The 12,764-nt window shown below is 43.0% G+C and overlaps 1 protein-coding gene across 1 annotated transcript in view; it reads left to right on the forward strand.

The window, feature by feature from the left end:
* The first annotated feature begins 5,391 nt into the window (after positions 1-5,391).
* Positions 5,392-12,764, forward strand: part of CDK5RAP3 (CDK5 regulatory subunit associated protein 3) — a 33,211-nt gene continuing 25,838 nt past the window's right edge. Inside the window, exons 1-4 of the mRNA XM_048518095.1 lie at positions 5,392-5,496; positions 6,995-7,040; positions 7,836-7,967; positions 8,885-8,985. Coding sequence (XP_048374052.1) covers positions 5,410-5,496; positions 6,995-7,040; positions 7,836-7,967; positions 8,885-8,985 — 366 coding nt within the window. The 5' untranslated portion in view covers positions 5,392-5,409. The remainder of the gene's footprint in view (positions 5,497-6,994; positions 7,041-7,835; positions 7,968-8,884; positions 8,986-12,764) is intronic.

The raw sequence follows: 12,764 nt of genomic DNA on the forward strand, positions 1-12,764 counted from the left end.
CTCTGTTCTTTCTAATTTTATAGTGTCACTCTGTTATTAAGAAATTTTTTGTTATTGTTTTCTTTGGGGAGGATATATTATAACTAAGCCAATAAAGGCTCTTGTATTGCAAGACAGTTAAAGTTTTACTAATGACAACTAACCCTGTAGAAACTTTAAGAGAATTAAAAATAATATTTGATGATTTTCAAAAGCATTCCGGGTTGGTGGTTAATATGGAGAAAACTGAAATCCTGGGAATAAACATAGAAAAGAAAATACTAGGGAAGGAAATGGTGAAGAAGAAGGTTAAATATTTAGATATAACATTAACAAATAAGAAGGAGAAGATGTTTAAATACAATTACGAAGTAATATGGAAAAAAATAACGAAGCAATTAAAGGAGTGGCAAGGGAAGAATCTTATCTATTTCTAGGAGAATTGTGGCATTAAAAATGTGTATAATGCCAAAACTCTTCTATCTATTTCGTACTTTACCGTTAGAGATTAAGAAGAAACAGTTTGAAGAATGGAACAAGAAAATTAAATTATGGGTATTTAATCAAAAGACAGTTACAGTTACACTGAGAATCAGTATTGCCAACCACAGCATGGGAAATTCCTGGAGATATGGGATAGTGCTTGTAGAGGGTGGACGTTAGGATGGGGAGGAATCTTAGCAGGGATATGATGTCAAAGGGAGGTCCCTTCTGCACACATAACACAAACGGGTTAAATAAACCAGTGTTGCCTGTCTGACTGTTCACGTGGTGGGTGAAGGGACCATCCGGGATCGTTCGGAGCCCAGCAACAGGATGCAGGATGTTTCGCTCAGGAAACATGCATCCAAGACTCCCCCTGAGAATCCCTCACCCAAGAATCCCCCCACAAACATACTGGCACAAAATGGCAGCCACCTAGAGAATCTACTCTAATGGCAGCTGCCTACAGAATCCACCCTAATGGTGGACGGAAGGGGGGGTGGGGAAACAGAATGCTTCCTGCTTGCTGTAGTTTGTACAGGTAAGCAGGAAGTGTCTGAAAACCAGGTTAAAGGGGAAAAGTCATTAATTTAGTGACTTTCATTTAGCGGGTTCAGCAAAATAAAATGGGTTAGAAGCATTTTGTGGGGCGAGTTCTGTAGGAACTTTGCCCCATAATACCTTTTCTTCACACCCCTTAACCCATTATATTTTGCCTGTGCAAAATCACCCTGAGTCTACCGTCTGAAGCTGCTATTTTCTCCAGAGGAACTGATTTCTATAGTCTTGAGATCAGGAGTAATTAATTATGAGAAGACTCTCCACGCCTCAGCCAGAGGCTGGCAAAACTAGTGAGAATCCTCACTCTAGTTGTGACGGGATCAAGAAGAAAGTATGAGACCACAGAATAAATCCCAGTCCAGCCACTTCACACCTCTTCCTTTGAAGTCTTTGCAATAGTATGATCCCATGCTCTGCTTTTTGTTATTTTCAAACCTCCTAAGTAAAACAAATGCAAAGTGAGGGGTATTGTTGTAGGGTTGGAGCCAGGGTTCTGATCTACAGTGTAGAACAGTGACAGCGAACCTTTTCGAGACCGAGTGCCCAAACTGCAACCCAAAACCCACTTATTTATCGCAAAGTGCCAACACGGCAATTTAACCTGAATACTGAGGTTTTAGTATAGAAAAAAATGGTTGGCTCCAAGGCGCACGTTACTCAGGAGTAAGCTTGGTGGTAGTCGGTGGCTTTGCTTTGAAGCAACTGTGCAACACTTCGAACAGGTGAATCACGACCCTAGGAGGGTTTACTCAGAAGCAAGCTCTATTGCCAGCAACTGAGCTTACTCCCAGGTAAAGGATCATGCTTTAGTTCTTCCCATGAAAATCAGTAGGGTTTAATAGCGCTTAACAGGGTTACCTACATTGCTTCCCCAAAACTAGGTCTTAGGTTTAATGCTAATAATCTCCCTGAAATAATTACACTATTATCACATGACAAACTCTGTGCACGTGTGCCCACAGAGAGGGCTCTGAGGGCCACCTCTGGCACCTGTGCCATAGGTTAGCCACCACTGGTGTAGAACGATCAGGTGGAGACAAGGGTCTGAGGGACTTAAGTTCAAATTCCTATCCTGCCAAGGAAGCTCGCTGGGAGATTTTGGGTTAGCCCTACCTCACAAGGTTGTTGTAAAGATAAAATGGAGGAGAGGAAAATGATGTGAAACATTTTGGGTCACTATTGCGGAGAACAGCGGGGTCTAAATGAAATAAATTAAAAATGAATTAAAAAGCAGTTTTTTCTGCTGGGGAAGAAGGAGGGATAGATCTCCTATTATTACAACTGATCTCCAGCTGATAGAGAGCAATTCTGGAGAAAATAGCAGTTTTGGAATTCTACCTCATGGAAGTCCCTCCTCATCCCAAACCCCGCCTTCCTCAGGCTCCATCCTCAAAATCTCCAGGGCCCCTTCCGCACATGCAAAATAATGCGTTTTCAAACCACTTTCACAACTGTTTGCAAGTGGATTTTGCCATTCTGCACAGCTTCAAAGAGCACTGAAAGCAGTTTGGAAGTGCATTATTCTGCATGTGCGGAATGAGCCCAGGTATTTCCCAACCCTGAGCTGGCAATCCTAAAAACTACCCTGTTTTCTTCTAAAAGATGGACTTAAGGGAGTCTTAAGCACACCTACCTTGCCCCTGGGATGAGCAAACGTGTAAAACATTAAAGCATTCAGCAAGGTTTAATACGTCCACTGCAACATCCAGTTTTGAAAAGCTTTTCTGCCTTCTTGTAAACAAAGGCAAATCCCTAATAGCATTATAATTTAGGGGAGCTGCCCAGAGGCCTGGCTGTAGATGTATTCAAACAACTGCCAGATCTCGCTAAGACAATCACTGACACAGAAACAGCCATGAGATTGTCAGATAATTTGGACGGCTAAAATACACATTGTACACACTTTGTAAATGGTAACTCTGATATGGAAATTCCCTATGCGTAACGAAAGCTTTTGTTCTGTCACAGTTCCTGTGATTTGGCTAGCCCTTTTTGTTTTGTGTATATTTTGTAATGGCTGCTGGCTTGAGCAGATTAATTAAGTAGCCCTCTCAGACTGGAATGTTGCCACTGTAAAATAAGTGCTCTGTAGTTCATCAACAGGCCTTCAGATTTCAGTTTTTCCAAAACAGTGTCATTCAAAGAGAATGAAAAGCAAACTTAACAATCAGCTTCTGGAAACTATTACCTGGCGATGTTGCCCAATGACAGCAAGCATGGTGTGATGGTTAAGTGGTAGACTCTAGTCTGGAAAACCATATTTGATTCTCCACTCCTCCACATGAAACTTGTGGGTGACCTTGGGCCAGTCACAGTTCTCTCAGAGCTCTCTTAGCCCACATGTAGGCAGGCAATGCCAAAAATCCTGTGTGTGTAACTGGCCCAAGTTCACCCAGCAAGCTTTCATGGCAGATCAGGGATTCGAAATTGGCTTTCCCTGATCTTAACCCCTACAATATGCTGGATCTTATTTAATAGGTGTAGTGGTTAAGATCTAGGAAACTGGGTTTGATTCCCCACTCTTCCACATGAAGCCTGCCAGGTAATGTTGAGCCAGTCACAGTTCTCTCAGAACTCTCTCAGCCCATGTTGAAGCAGGTAATGGCAAAACACCTCTTAACATCTCTTACCTTGAAAACCCAACAGGGTTGCCATAAGTTATCTGTGACTTAACTGCAAAAAAAAGCTGCCAAACACTGGACAGGTGTAAGAATTTCTGTGTGAATTCAAATGCAAAGTGTATGTGTTTGACAACTGTTAGAGGAATCTGCCTTGAGGTAGAGAGGTGAAAGGTTGAAGGAGCTGTTGTTCTCTGGCCAGTCTCCATAACCAAAATCACACATGCATTTTCAAGTGCCCGATTGGAATGTGATGATTGTCTGTCAACATTCCTGCATGGCCATAAAGAGATTCAGAAAGCTGATAGGAACATGCATTAAAGGGACTGTCTTTCACATGCCCTAGGAGCACCTGTTTTTCACATGCACGCACCAACGGCAAGAGAGGGCCTGAAGAACATTTTGGGAGCAAGCCTATTGCTGGTCTACTCGGAAGGTAGTCCCAATTTAGCCAGAGGGCATTACTCTCAAGAAAGCATTTTTAGGACTGCCACCTTTAAGTAAGGTTGCCAGTTTCAGGTTGGGACATACCTAGAGATTTTGAGCATGGATCCTAATGAGGGCAAGGGGTTTTGGGGTGGGGTGGGGAGGGGTTTAATGGAATGTAACACCATAAAGTCCACCCTCTATATTCTGCAGGTGAACTGATCTAAATTGCCCAACAGAAATCAGTTGCAATCCCATGAGATTTCTAGCCACTACCTGGAGGTTAACGATCCAAACAAGCACCTGTATGGCTAATGGTATTAATATACCAATGTCTCTAATATAGAAGGTTTTGAAACTAGAACGGAGTAATAGGCCAGAGTCTCTGTCCTGGAGAGCCAGTTCTTACATAGCTAAATGTGATGTGACCTGGCCTGAGTCCCTTGGGGATAGGGCAGGATAGAAGTCGAAATGAATGAATGAATGAATGAATGAATGAATGAATGAATGAATGAATGAATGAATGAATGAATGAATGAACGAACCTTAGGATTTCTTGCAGCCTTTTTGGAAAATTACAAGATAACGGGCCATTGTGAAGATATCACAAAATCATTCAACAACTGGGGAATGACAACCCCTGTAGATATTGTTCAATGTTAATTTGTTGTTGTGAGCCCTTTGTAGGACTACTTGATTTATGATCCTTTGTGTAAATTATCATACACTAATAAGCCTGTGTAAATATTGTATATGTTACACAGTATAAAAGCTTATTTATAATTGTTTAAGTGTATGTATATTGAATATTAGTGACGTTGGTACATTAATACCATTAGCCATACAGGTACTTGTTTGGATTGTTAACCTTTGAGCAAACCTACCCCACTTTCATTATGGTTGGCAAAAGGTAGTATTAAAAATAAATTGCACTTTCAATCCTAATCCAGCACCCTGACCACTACACTAAGCTTATTGTTTTATAGGTTACGGGAGCAATCTTAAACAAGTCAAGGTGGCTTTTTCCCAGGTAGGTATTCCCTCAGGATCCAAACCATAAATGGTGCTACTGGTGCATACCTACAGAACAGGCTGGAAGCAACTGAGCCCGCAGCTCTTGACCGCCACCCACTGGCCAGTTGTTGCCATGACATCTCCCCTCTTCCTCATCGCTTCTACCTTGCCCATCCGTTTTGCCTTCTGCCTTTCTCATCTCTCTCATTGGCCAGTACCAGCCGGCCAATTAGAAATTGGGACACGTGGCTTTGTCAGCTCTAAAACGGATTGGCATTGGGCAGAGAATAACCTGCCCCTGAATGGCTGCGGAGCCGCGTCGCTTCCGATGATTGGCCGACTGTGCGGAGAGGCGGGGCCGTTAAGCGTTGACGCGCCCTTTTCTTTGCTGTCGGACGCGGTAGAGACCATGCAGGTGGGGGAGATTGTTTATATATGAGATGTGATGGGAGGATGTGGACCCTTTTCGTTGCTAGGCAACATTCCCTATTCTGGTTTCTAGGAAGCCTTTATCTTTCCTAACCCAGAGCTTTGCTCTGCAGGAGATTCCTAACTGCACATCCACCTTAGCTTCCCAGTACTTAATTTTCCAATGGCATACACTCTTGGAAGCGGCTGCCTATTCGTAGGCCTGTCCTGTGTCTGGTCATGGTTTTGGAGGGGGGAAGGGAGATGGAGGGAAGAGTGCATGGACTGATTGCTGCACTCTGCACCAGCTCAGAGGTGCCCTCTTTACTTTCAGAAGTGGCTCCATTGTTGAGTCCTCTCTCAGGCCTCCCCAGAAAAAGTAGAAATAGGATTCCAGTGGCATGTTAAAGACTAACAAACTTTGTTACAGCTTTCAAGAGTCAGAGGTTGTTTCATCAAATGCTTAGGGTGATTATTTGGATGTTGATACCCTCCTTTTCTTGCCAACGGAGACCCGAAACAGCTTACGGCATTCTCTCCTCGGTTTTGTTCTCACAATAACTGCTCTGTGATGCAGATCGGCTCAGAGAGAGCGCATGGCCAACAGTCACCCGATGAACTTCCATCCACGGCAGAGTGGAGCTTCTGACCTGGAGCTTCTCAACACTAAGCCCTGATGTGGTGGAAATATGTCTGCAAACACTGTGGGCATGGCCAATCACAACTCCCCAAATATGTCTCCCTTCCTGATGTTACAGAACACTCTGTAAACATGTTTGCCATAGAGAATAGTTTGTATGTGTTGGTGAACATGAGACTATTCATGACTTAACTTATGTCTAGTCATTTATCTGACTTATAATAAAGTGCAGAGGGGATAAAATCTGAAGAACTTCCAGATGGCAAAAAGTTGATAGGGTCTGATTTTGATCAATTAAGATGTAATTTTGGGGCACAGGATACCAAAAGTTCTGCTTCTATTCTGAGGTCTCAGTTCAATTCCGGAGATTCACCAAGTAATATATATATATATTTTCTCATCCTTCTGTGGTTGAATGTAGATGAGTATTTACAGTGTTCCTGTTGGCAGATGTTTCCTTGCCTCTTTCATGATTTCAGCAGTTAGCAAAAAGTCAGCAGTTAGAAATAGAATAGTTTTGGTTCAAATATGTTTTAATGGATATTTTACTATGGTTGCAAAGGGGTAGCCTGCTGTCCAGTGGCAAAGACTAATGAATTTATTTCATTATGAGCTTAAGTGAGTGAGCTGTGACTTATGAAAACTCATATTGAAATAAGTACTGTTTATATTTAAAGTATTTTAAGTATCCCCAGCCTTAATGTGTTCCTAACACTGCTGCTGTTTCTGGTCCCCCAAAATGTTATGTGCTATGGAATTTCAACAATTCAGTCTAAGTCATTTCATTGGATTGTAATCTTCTGGGGGCAATGGGGAGAGGCAGTCATTTTCTCTTTATTATGTTATATACTTTCTATTATGACAGGACTATCAGAATCTGCCAATTGACATACAGACTGGCAAATTGCTCGGTATGTACCTTTCTTGGTTTTCTGTGCCAAAGAGAAAAACGAGGGGTGGTAATGCTTTTGGTGACCCAGCGTGGTGTAGTGGTTAAGAGCAGGTGGATTCTAATTTGGAGAACTGGGTTTGATGCCCCACTCCTCCACCTGAGTGGCAGAGGCTTCTCTGGTGAACCAGATGTGTTTCTGTACTCCTACATTCCTGCTGGGTGACCTTGGGCTAGTCACAGTTCTTTGGAACTCTCTCAGCCCCACCTACCTCACAAGGTGTCTGTTGTGGGGAAGGAAAGGGAAAGGAGCTTGTAAGCCCCTTTGAGTCTCCAACTGTCCGGGCCCTGCGGGACCTTAACGAGTTCCGCAGGGCCTGTAAGACCGAGTTATTCCACTTGGCGGAGCTTTTGGAGAGTCCAGCCGCTGATAGGGTGCCTAGAAACAACTAAAGCCCGCTGTTCCCTTATGTAGAGATTTTAATAGCCGGATGCCATCCTTATTTTAATTGATATAACTGAATGCTGCTTTTAAATTGTTTTAATTCTTAATATATCCACTGTCCTGCTTAATGTTGTGAACTGCCCTGAGCCCTTCGGGGGAGGGCGGTATAAAAATGGAATAATAAATAAATAAATAAATAAATAAATAAATCCAAACTCTTCTTTCTCTTCTTCTTAAAGGTAACCTTTTTTAAAAAAGTGGTGCCCCTTATTTAAAAAGAAATGATTTTATTCCCCTTATGGTGTAGAATTGCTTGGATAGGCAGTATGTTTCCCAGGCATGTGCTTCAATATGGATACCTTCCTTCTGCAGACTGGTTGGTAGACAGGCGTCACTGCAGTCTCAAATGGCAGGGCCAAGTCCGCACGGTCCGGGAGAAGATTGCTGGGGCCATCCAAGACATGCCAGAGAATGAGGAGATCAAGAAACTTCTTGCTGGTTCTTGTGAGGTTTTTTTTTTTGTGGAGGCTTATTCAGGATAAATCACTCCAAATTGGATTTGTGCATTTCAAGCTCCCCAAGTACCTGGGATTTTCCCAACTGGCAGCTCCATCTGGGGTGGTGGTGATGGTGTAGTTTCATAGCCAGCATGGTGTAGTGGTTAAAAGCAGGTGCACTCTAATCTGGGGAACTGGATTTGATTCCCCGCTCTGCCACTTGAGCTGTGGAGGCTTATCTGGTGAACCAGATTAGTTTGTGCACTCCAACACATGCCTGCTGGTTGACCTTGGGCGAGTCACAGTTCTTCGAGTCACCTACCTCACAGGGTGTTTGTTGTGAGAGGGGAAGGGAAAGGAGATTGTAAGCCCCTTTGAGTCTCCATACAGGAGAGAAAGGGAAGATATAAATCCAAACTCTTCTTCTTCACAGCAGCCGGAGATGGTGTAGCCATGCCACCTCCAAAGGGGAAGAGAGAGGTGCAGAAAGGAGGAAAAAATTAAGAGACTGAGCTAAGGCCCAAAACTCACCATTGTAATCCAAAGGGCTAAGCATGCTGTTTTGCTGGTGTAAGTCACCATCTGCTAGGTGGGCATTCATGGGTCAAAAGTAGTCTTTGACCTCAGGAATGACCCCATTGGCACCAGCATGGGCTCCTGTGGTAGAGTGCTGGCACAGCTGCAGCAGTTGTGCCCAGATGCCATGGAGGTTTGCAGCGCTCTGTTGCCAGTGTTAGTGCCTCTGTCAATGGCATAGGTGCCACTTATGCCGTTTAGATTATCAGTGATTCCAGCAGCAGGGTCAGACCAGCTCCAAAGCCCTCTCACCCCCTCCTCTGGATTGCACTGTTAGGTAGAGAAAAGAGAATGAGATTCACCCCTGGTTGGCCAGAATCTGACAGTTATCCCTCTCTCTGATTCCAGATATTCACTATTTTCACTGCCTGAGAATTGTGGAGATCCTTAAAGGGACAGAAGCCTCCACGAAAAACATATTTGGACGTTACTCTTCTCAACGGATGAAGGTGAGTGGCTGTGGAAAGGAAGAATGAGATGAACAGGTGCCTTCTCGGCCCCTCACCTATCTCATCTTCTTATAGCAGTGAGGGAGTTCATTTTATATATGGCATGGGTTGCAAAAGGACAGTGAGGCAGTGGTAACAAATAACTGTGCTGGATTATATGCTGTTACTTCAGAGAAAGCCTGGGGAGGTAGAATAGGAATCTGAGGTGATTTCTACTCCTCCTCCACCCTTCTGCTGCACCTATAGTGCTTTACACCTGTCCCTTTATTTCACAGTAAAAGAAACAAGTTTGTATCTTCCATAGGATGCCTCAATGCTTGGTGGTTTGGTAGATAAGGCAAACACCCTAACAGGTTATCAGTTATTTACAGCAAGGGATAGCAGAGAGCCAGTGTGGTGTAGTGGTTAAGAGCAGGTGGATTCTAATCTGGAGAACTGGGTTTGATTCCCCACTCCTTCACCTGAGTGACAGAGGCTTATCTGGTGAACCAGATGTGTTTCTGAACTCCTACATTCCTGCTGCTGGGTGACCTTGGGCTAGTCCCAGTTTTTTGGAACTCTCTCAGCCCCACCTACCTCACAAGGTGTCTGTTGTGGGGAGAGGAAGGGAAAGGAGCTTGTAAGCCACCTTGAGTCTACTTACGGGAGAGAAAGGTGGCGTATAAATCCAGACTCTTCTCTTCTTCTTCTTTAGAATGGTTATAATTTCAGACACACATCCTTTAACTGAAATGCTAGGTGAATCTTACCAGGCACAGGAAGAGATAGAGAGAGAAAGATTTCCCTTGGAACCAGGCTTGGTCAATACCTAGAAATTTGGTAAAATTCGGATTCGAATTTATTCAGGCATAGAATTATCTGTATGCCTGAATAAGACAAATAACATATTTGGATATACCCGAATATTTGGATATACCTGAAAAATTCGGGCCCGTCTGATTCTTTTGTATTTTTGGTGGTTTTTTGCATTTTGGCTTGCAGGGGACACATTTTTTAAAGCTAGCGGCACCAAATTTTCAAGGTATCATCTGGAGACTGTTCAGATGATACCACCTGAGTTTAGTGAAGTTTGGTTCAGGGGACCCAAAGTTATGGACTTCATATTCGGGCAGGACATATTAGGCCAATTTTGGCCCGAATATGCCCAAATTCATCCAAATTTGGGCTGAATCCGGTATTCGTTGCACTTGAATCTCCAAGCCTTCTTGGAACGTCTTTCTAAACCCTAGAATCTCAGCATATTGAAATAGGGTTAGCTGGTCTCAAAGAATATTTCCCCCAGTCCCTTTGCAAGTCACTAACCCACCGTCCCTAAGGAAACAAGATTCCTACTTTGTGCCTGTATTTGCATTGGCCCGTGAGTCATATGTACTTGTACTAAAGATGTCTGAGTTCTTTTCCTTTACCAGGGGAAACCTAATAACTAATTTTGTGGTAGTTTTTCCCTGTTTCTCTGTCATTTCCTCTGAAGCAAAACTTCTTCTCTAACTCTTCTCCTCCCCCAGGCCCAGAGATTCCACAGCCTCCCATGGGTTGATGCTGCTGAGCATTTTGCATAGTCCCCTTGGAAGCTGGGATTTGCTAAGCTGCCTGATGGGCAGATAAAGGCTCTCCATCACAAATACCTACTTCTCCAGTGTTTCACACTGGAAGGTGAAACACGCACAGACTCACCGTTGGCCTGCACCATTGCAACCTCTCTGTGGTCTGGTTTGTTGGCCTAGTGCACAGCGGAAGGACTAGGTGCCAACTCACCCTTGCTAGAACAGGAGGTAACTGCTTGCAGTATAAGAAAAAGAAACACTCAGACAGTAGATTTAGTTCCAACAGGAATACTTTATCTCTTGTTTCTCAAAGGAACAAAAATAACAATAACTATCCACTCTCTACTCTGACAACAATCTGAGCCCGAACCTGAAGGTGAAGGAGAGGTACTGAATTGGGTATGCAGTCTTCTTATATAGTTTTGTCCAGCAAATCATTAGCTAGATGATCTAATCATCCTGGCCTGTGACCTTTTCACTTCTGCTGACTGTTACATACCAATCCTGCAGACAGACAGAGGCTCGACCTTACAATTCTGCTGACTGTTACATGCCAATCACTGCAGACCCAGACAGAGGAAATCCGACCTTTACAATTCTGCTGACTGTTACATTGCAGTCATGCTAGAGCAGCATATGACCACCTTGCAATTTTCAATATCCTGACGCCCCTTCTCATAGCTGGTTGGAATGTTGCCTCATTACAGAATATTTACAACCAAAATAATTACAAACAAAAGTCATTCATTATTTACACTCATTACATAGTTAGTACATAGTCAGTACACAGAGTTACTTATTTCACTCACTTTGTACAGAGTCCTTTACCAAATTAGCCTTTTTTTTTTTATCTAAACAAGCCGACCAAACGCAGGTGTTATGTTTTGTGGTAATGGCTTTGTTAAGATGTCGGCTATGTTGCAGATGATTCACAATTACTGCAACTTAATCATATTTGACTGTATCCAGTTGTTTTACATTTTGATTTCACAGCTACATGTTTGAATGCGACTTTTAAGGTTTTAGTTCTCTGCCATGGCTATACATGTCTGTGAGTCTTCAAAACACTGTTATAGGTTGTTCACATTTTCTCACAGGTCTTTTAACAGCTGCAAACCCATTGTAACCATTGCATGCCTCATTAAGAGCATACTCTGCCTCAGCAGTTGAAGTGTAACCGTTGTTTGTTTCCGGTCTCCAACAAATCGGATGGCTGCCATATTGCATATGGCAACCACTCCTGACTTACATCCTGAGTCCTCTGCAAATGAGCTGTCGCATACACCACTAAGTCCTTGTTGTTTTGGTTAGAAAAGTGTAAACCATAGTTAGCAGTTCCCTTCGAAGTAGCAATTACTCTTTTTTAGCCCTGCCAGTCTTTCTCAGTAGGTTTTGCAACTGTTCTGCTTAATAAACCTACAGCAAAAGCTATGTCTGGTCTTGTCCAGTTAACGAAGTAATACGGCGAACACCAATGAGAGCGATATAGGTCTTGCCTTTCAAATGCTTTTGCTGTTATCTTTGCTTACAAAATCAGCCACCATTGGGGTTTGTGCCACTTTGTAGACAAGCACTTTGTATGACACCCTCTATCTTTTGTTTTGTGTCAGAAACACATCCCCTTCTTCAGATTTACTGACTTGAATACCCAGGTATTGCTTTAAGATACCCAAGTCTTTCAGCTTAAAGTGTTTACTTTCAACTCAGTGTAAAAGTTGTTTGATTTGGTTGTGTTTTTTTTGCAACCACACAGAGATCATCAACATAAATCGTCAAAATGATACATTCATCTCTGAGGTATATATACAGGCATCGACCCACACTTTGGTCAAATTTCATTTCACATAATGCTGTGTATGCACCTGTGTTTAACATCTGGCTGACTGTTTCAGCCCGTTACACAAAAGCTTTGTTGAGCTTATAAACTTTATCAACTTGTTCATGCTGCTAACCTGATTGCTTGCTTCATGTATATGAGGGTCTCTTGCAAATCTGCATTTAAAGAAGCTGTTTCAAAATCAAAGTGCCTCATTTGAAGTCTCTTTGCTCAGCCAGAACATCACTAATCTCATGGATTCTGCCTTTGCAGTGGGTGCATAAGTCACGATCAACTGTCAAGCTTTGTTTGAGAAGCCTTGTCGCGACTAATCTTGCCCTGTTTGCAGTCCCCATCGGGCCTTAGGTTCTTATAATATGCCATCTTGCACCTATGATGGAAGCTATCAGTACCTTTAT

The sequence above is a fragment of the Sphaerodactylus townsendi genome, linkage group LG15, assembly GCF_021028975.2.
Source record: "Sphaerodactylus townsendi isolate TG3544 linkage group LG15, MPM_Stown_v2.3, whole genome shotgun sequence".
Taxonomy (NCBI): Eukaryota; Metazoa; Chordata; class Lepidosauria; order Squamata; family Sphaerodactylidae; genus Sphaerodactylus; species Sphaerodactylus townsendi.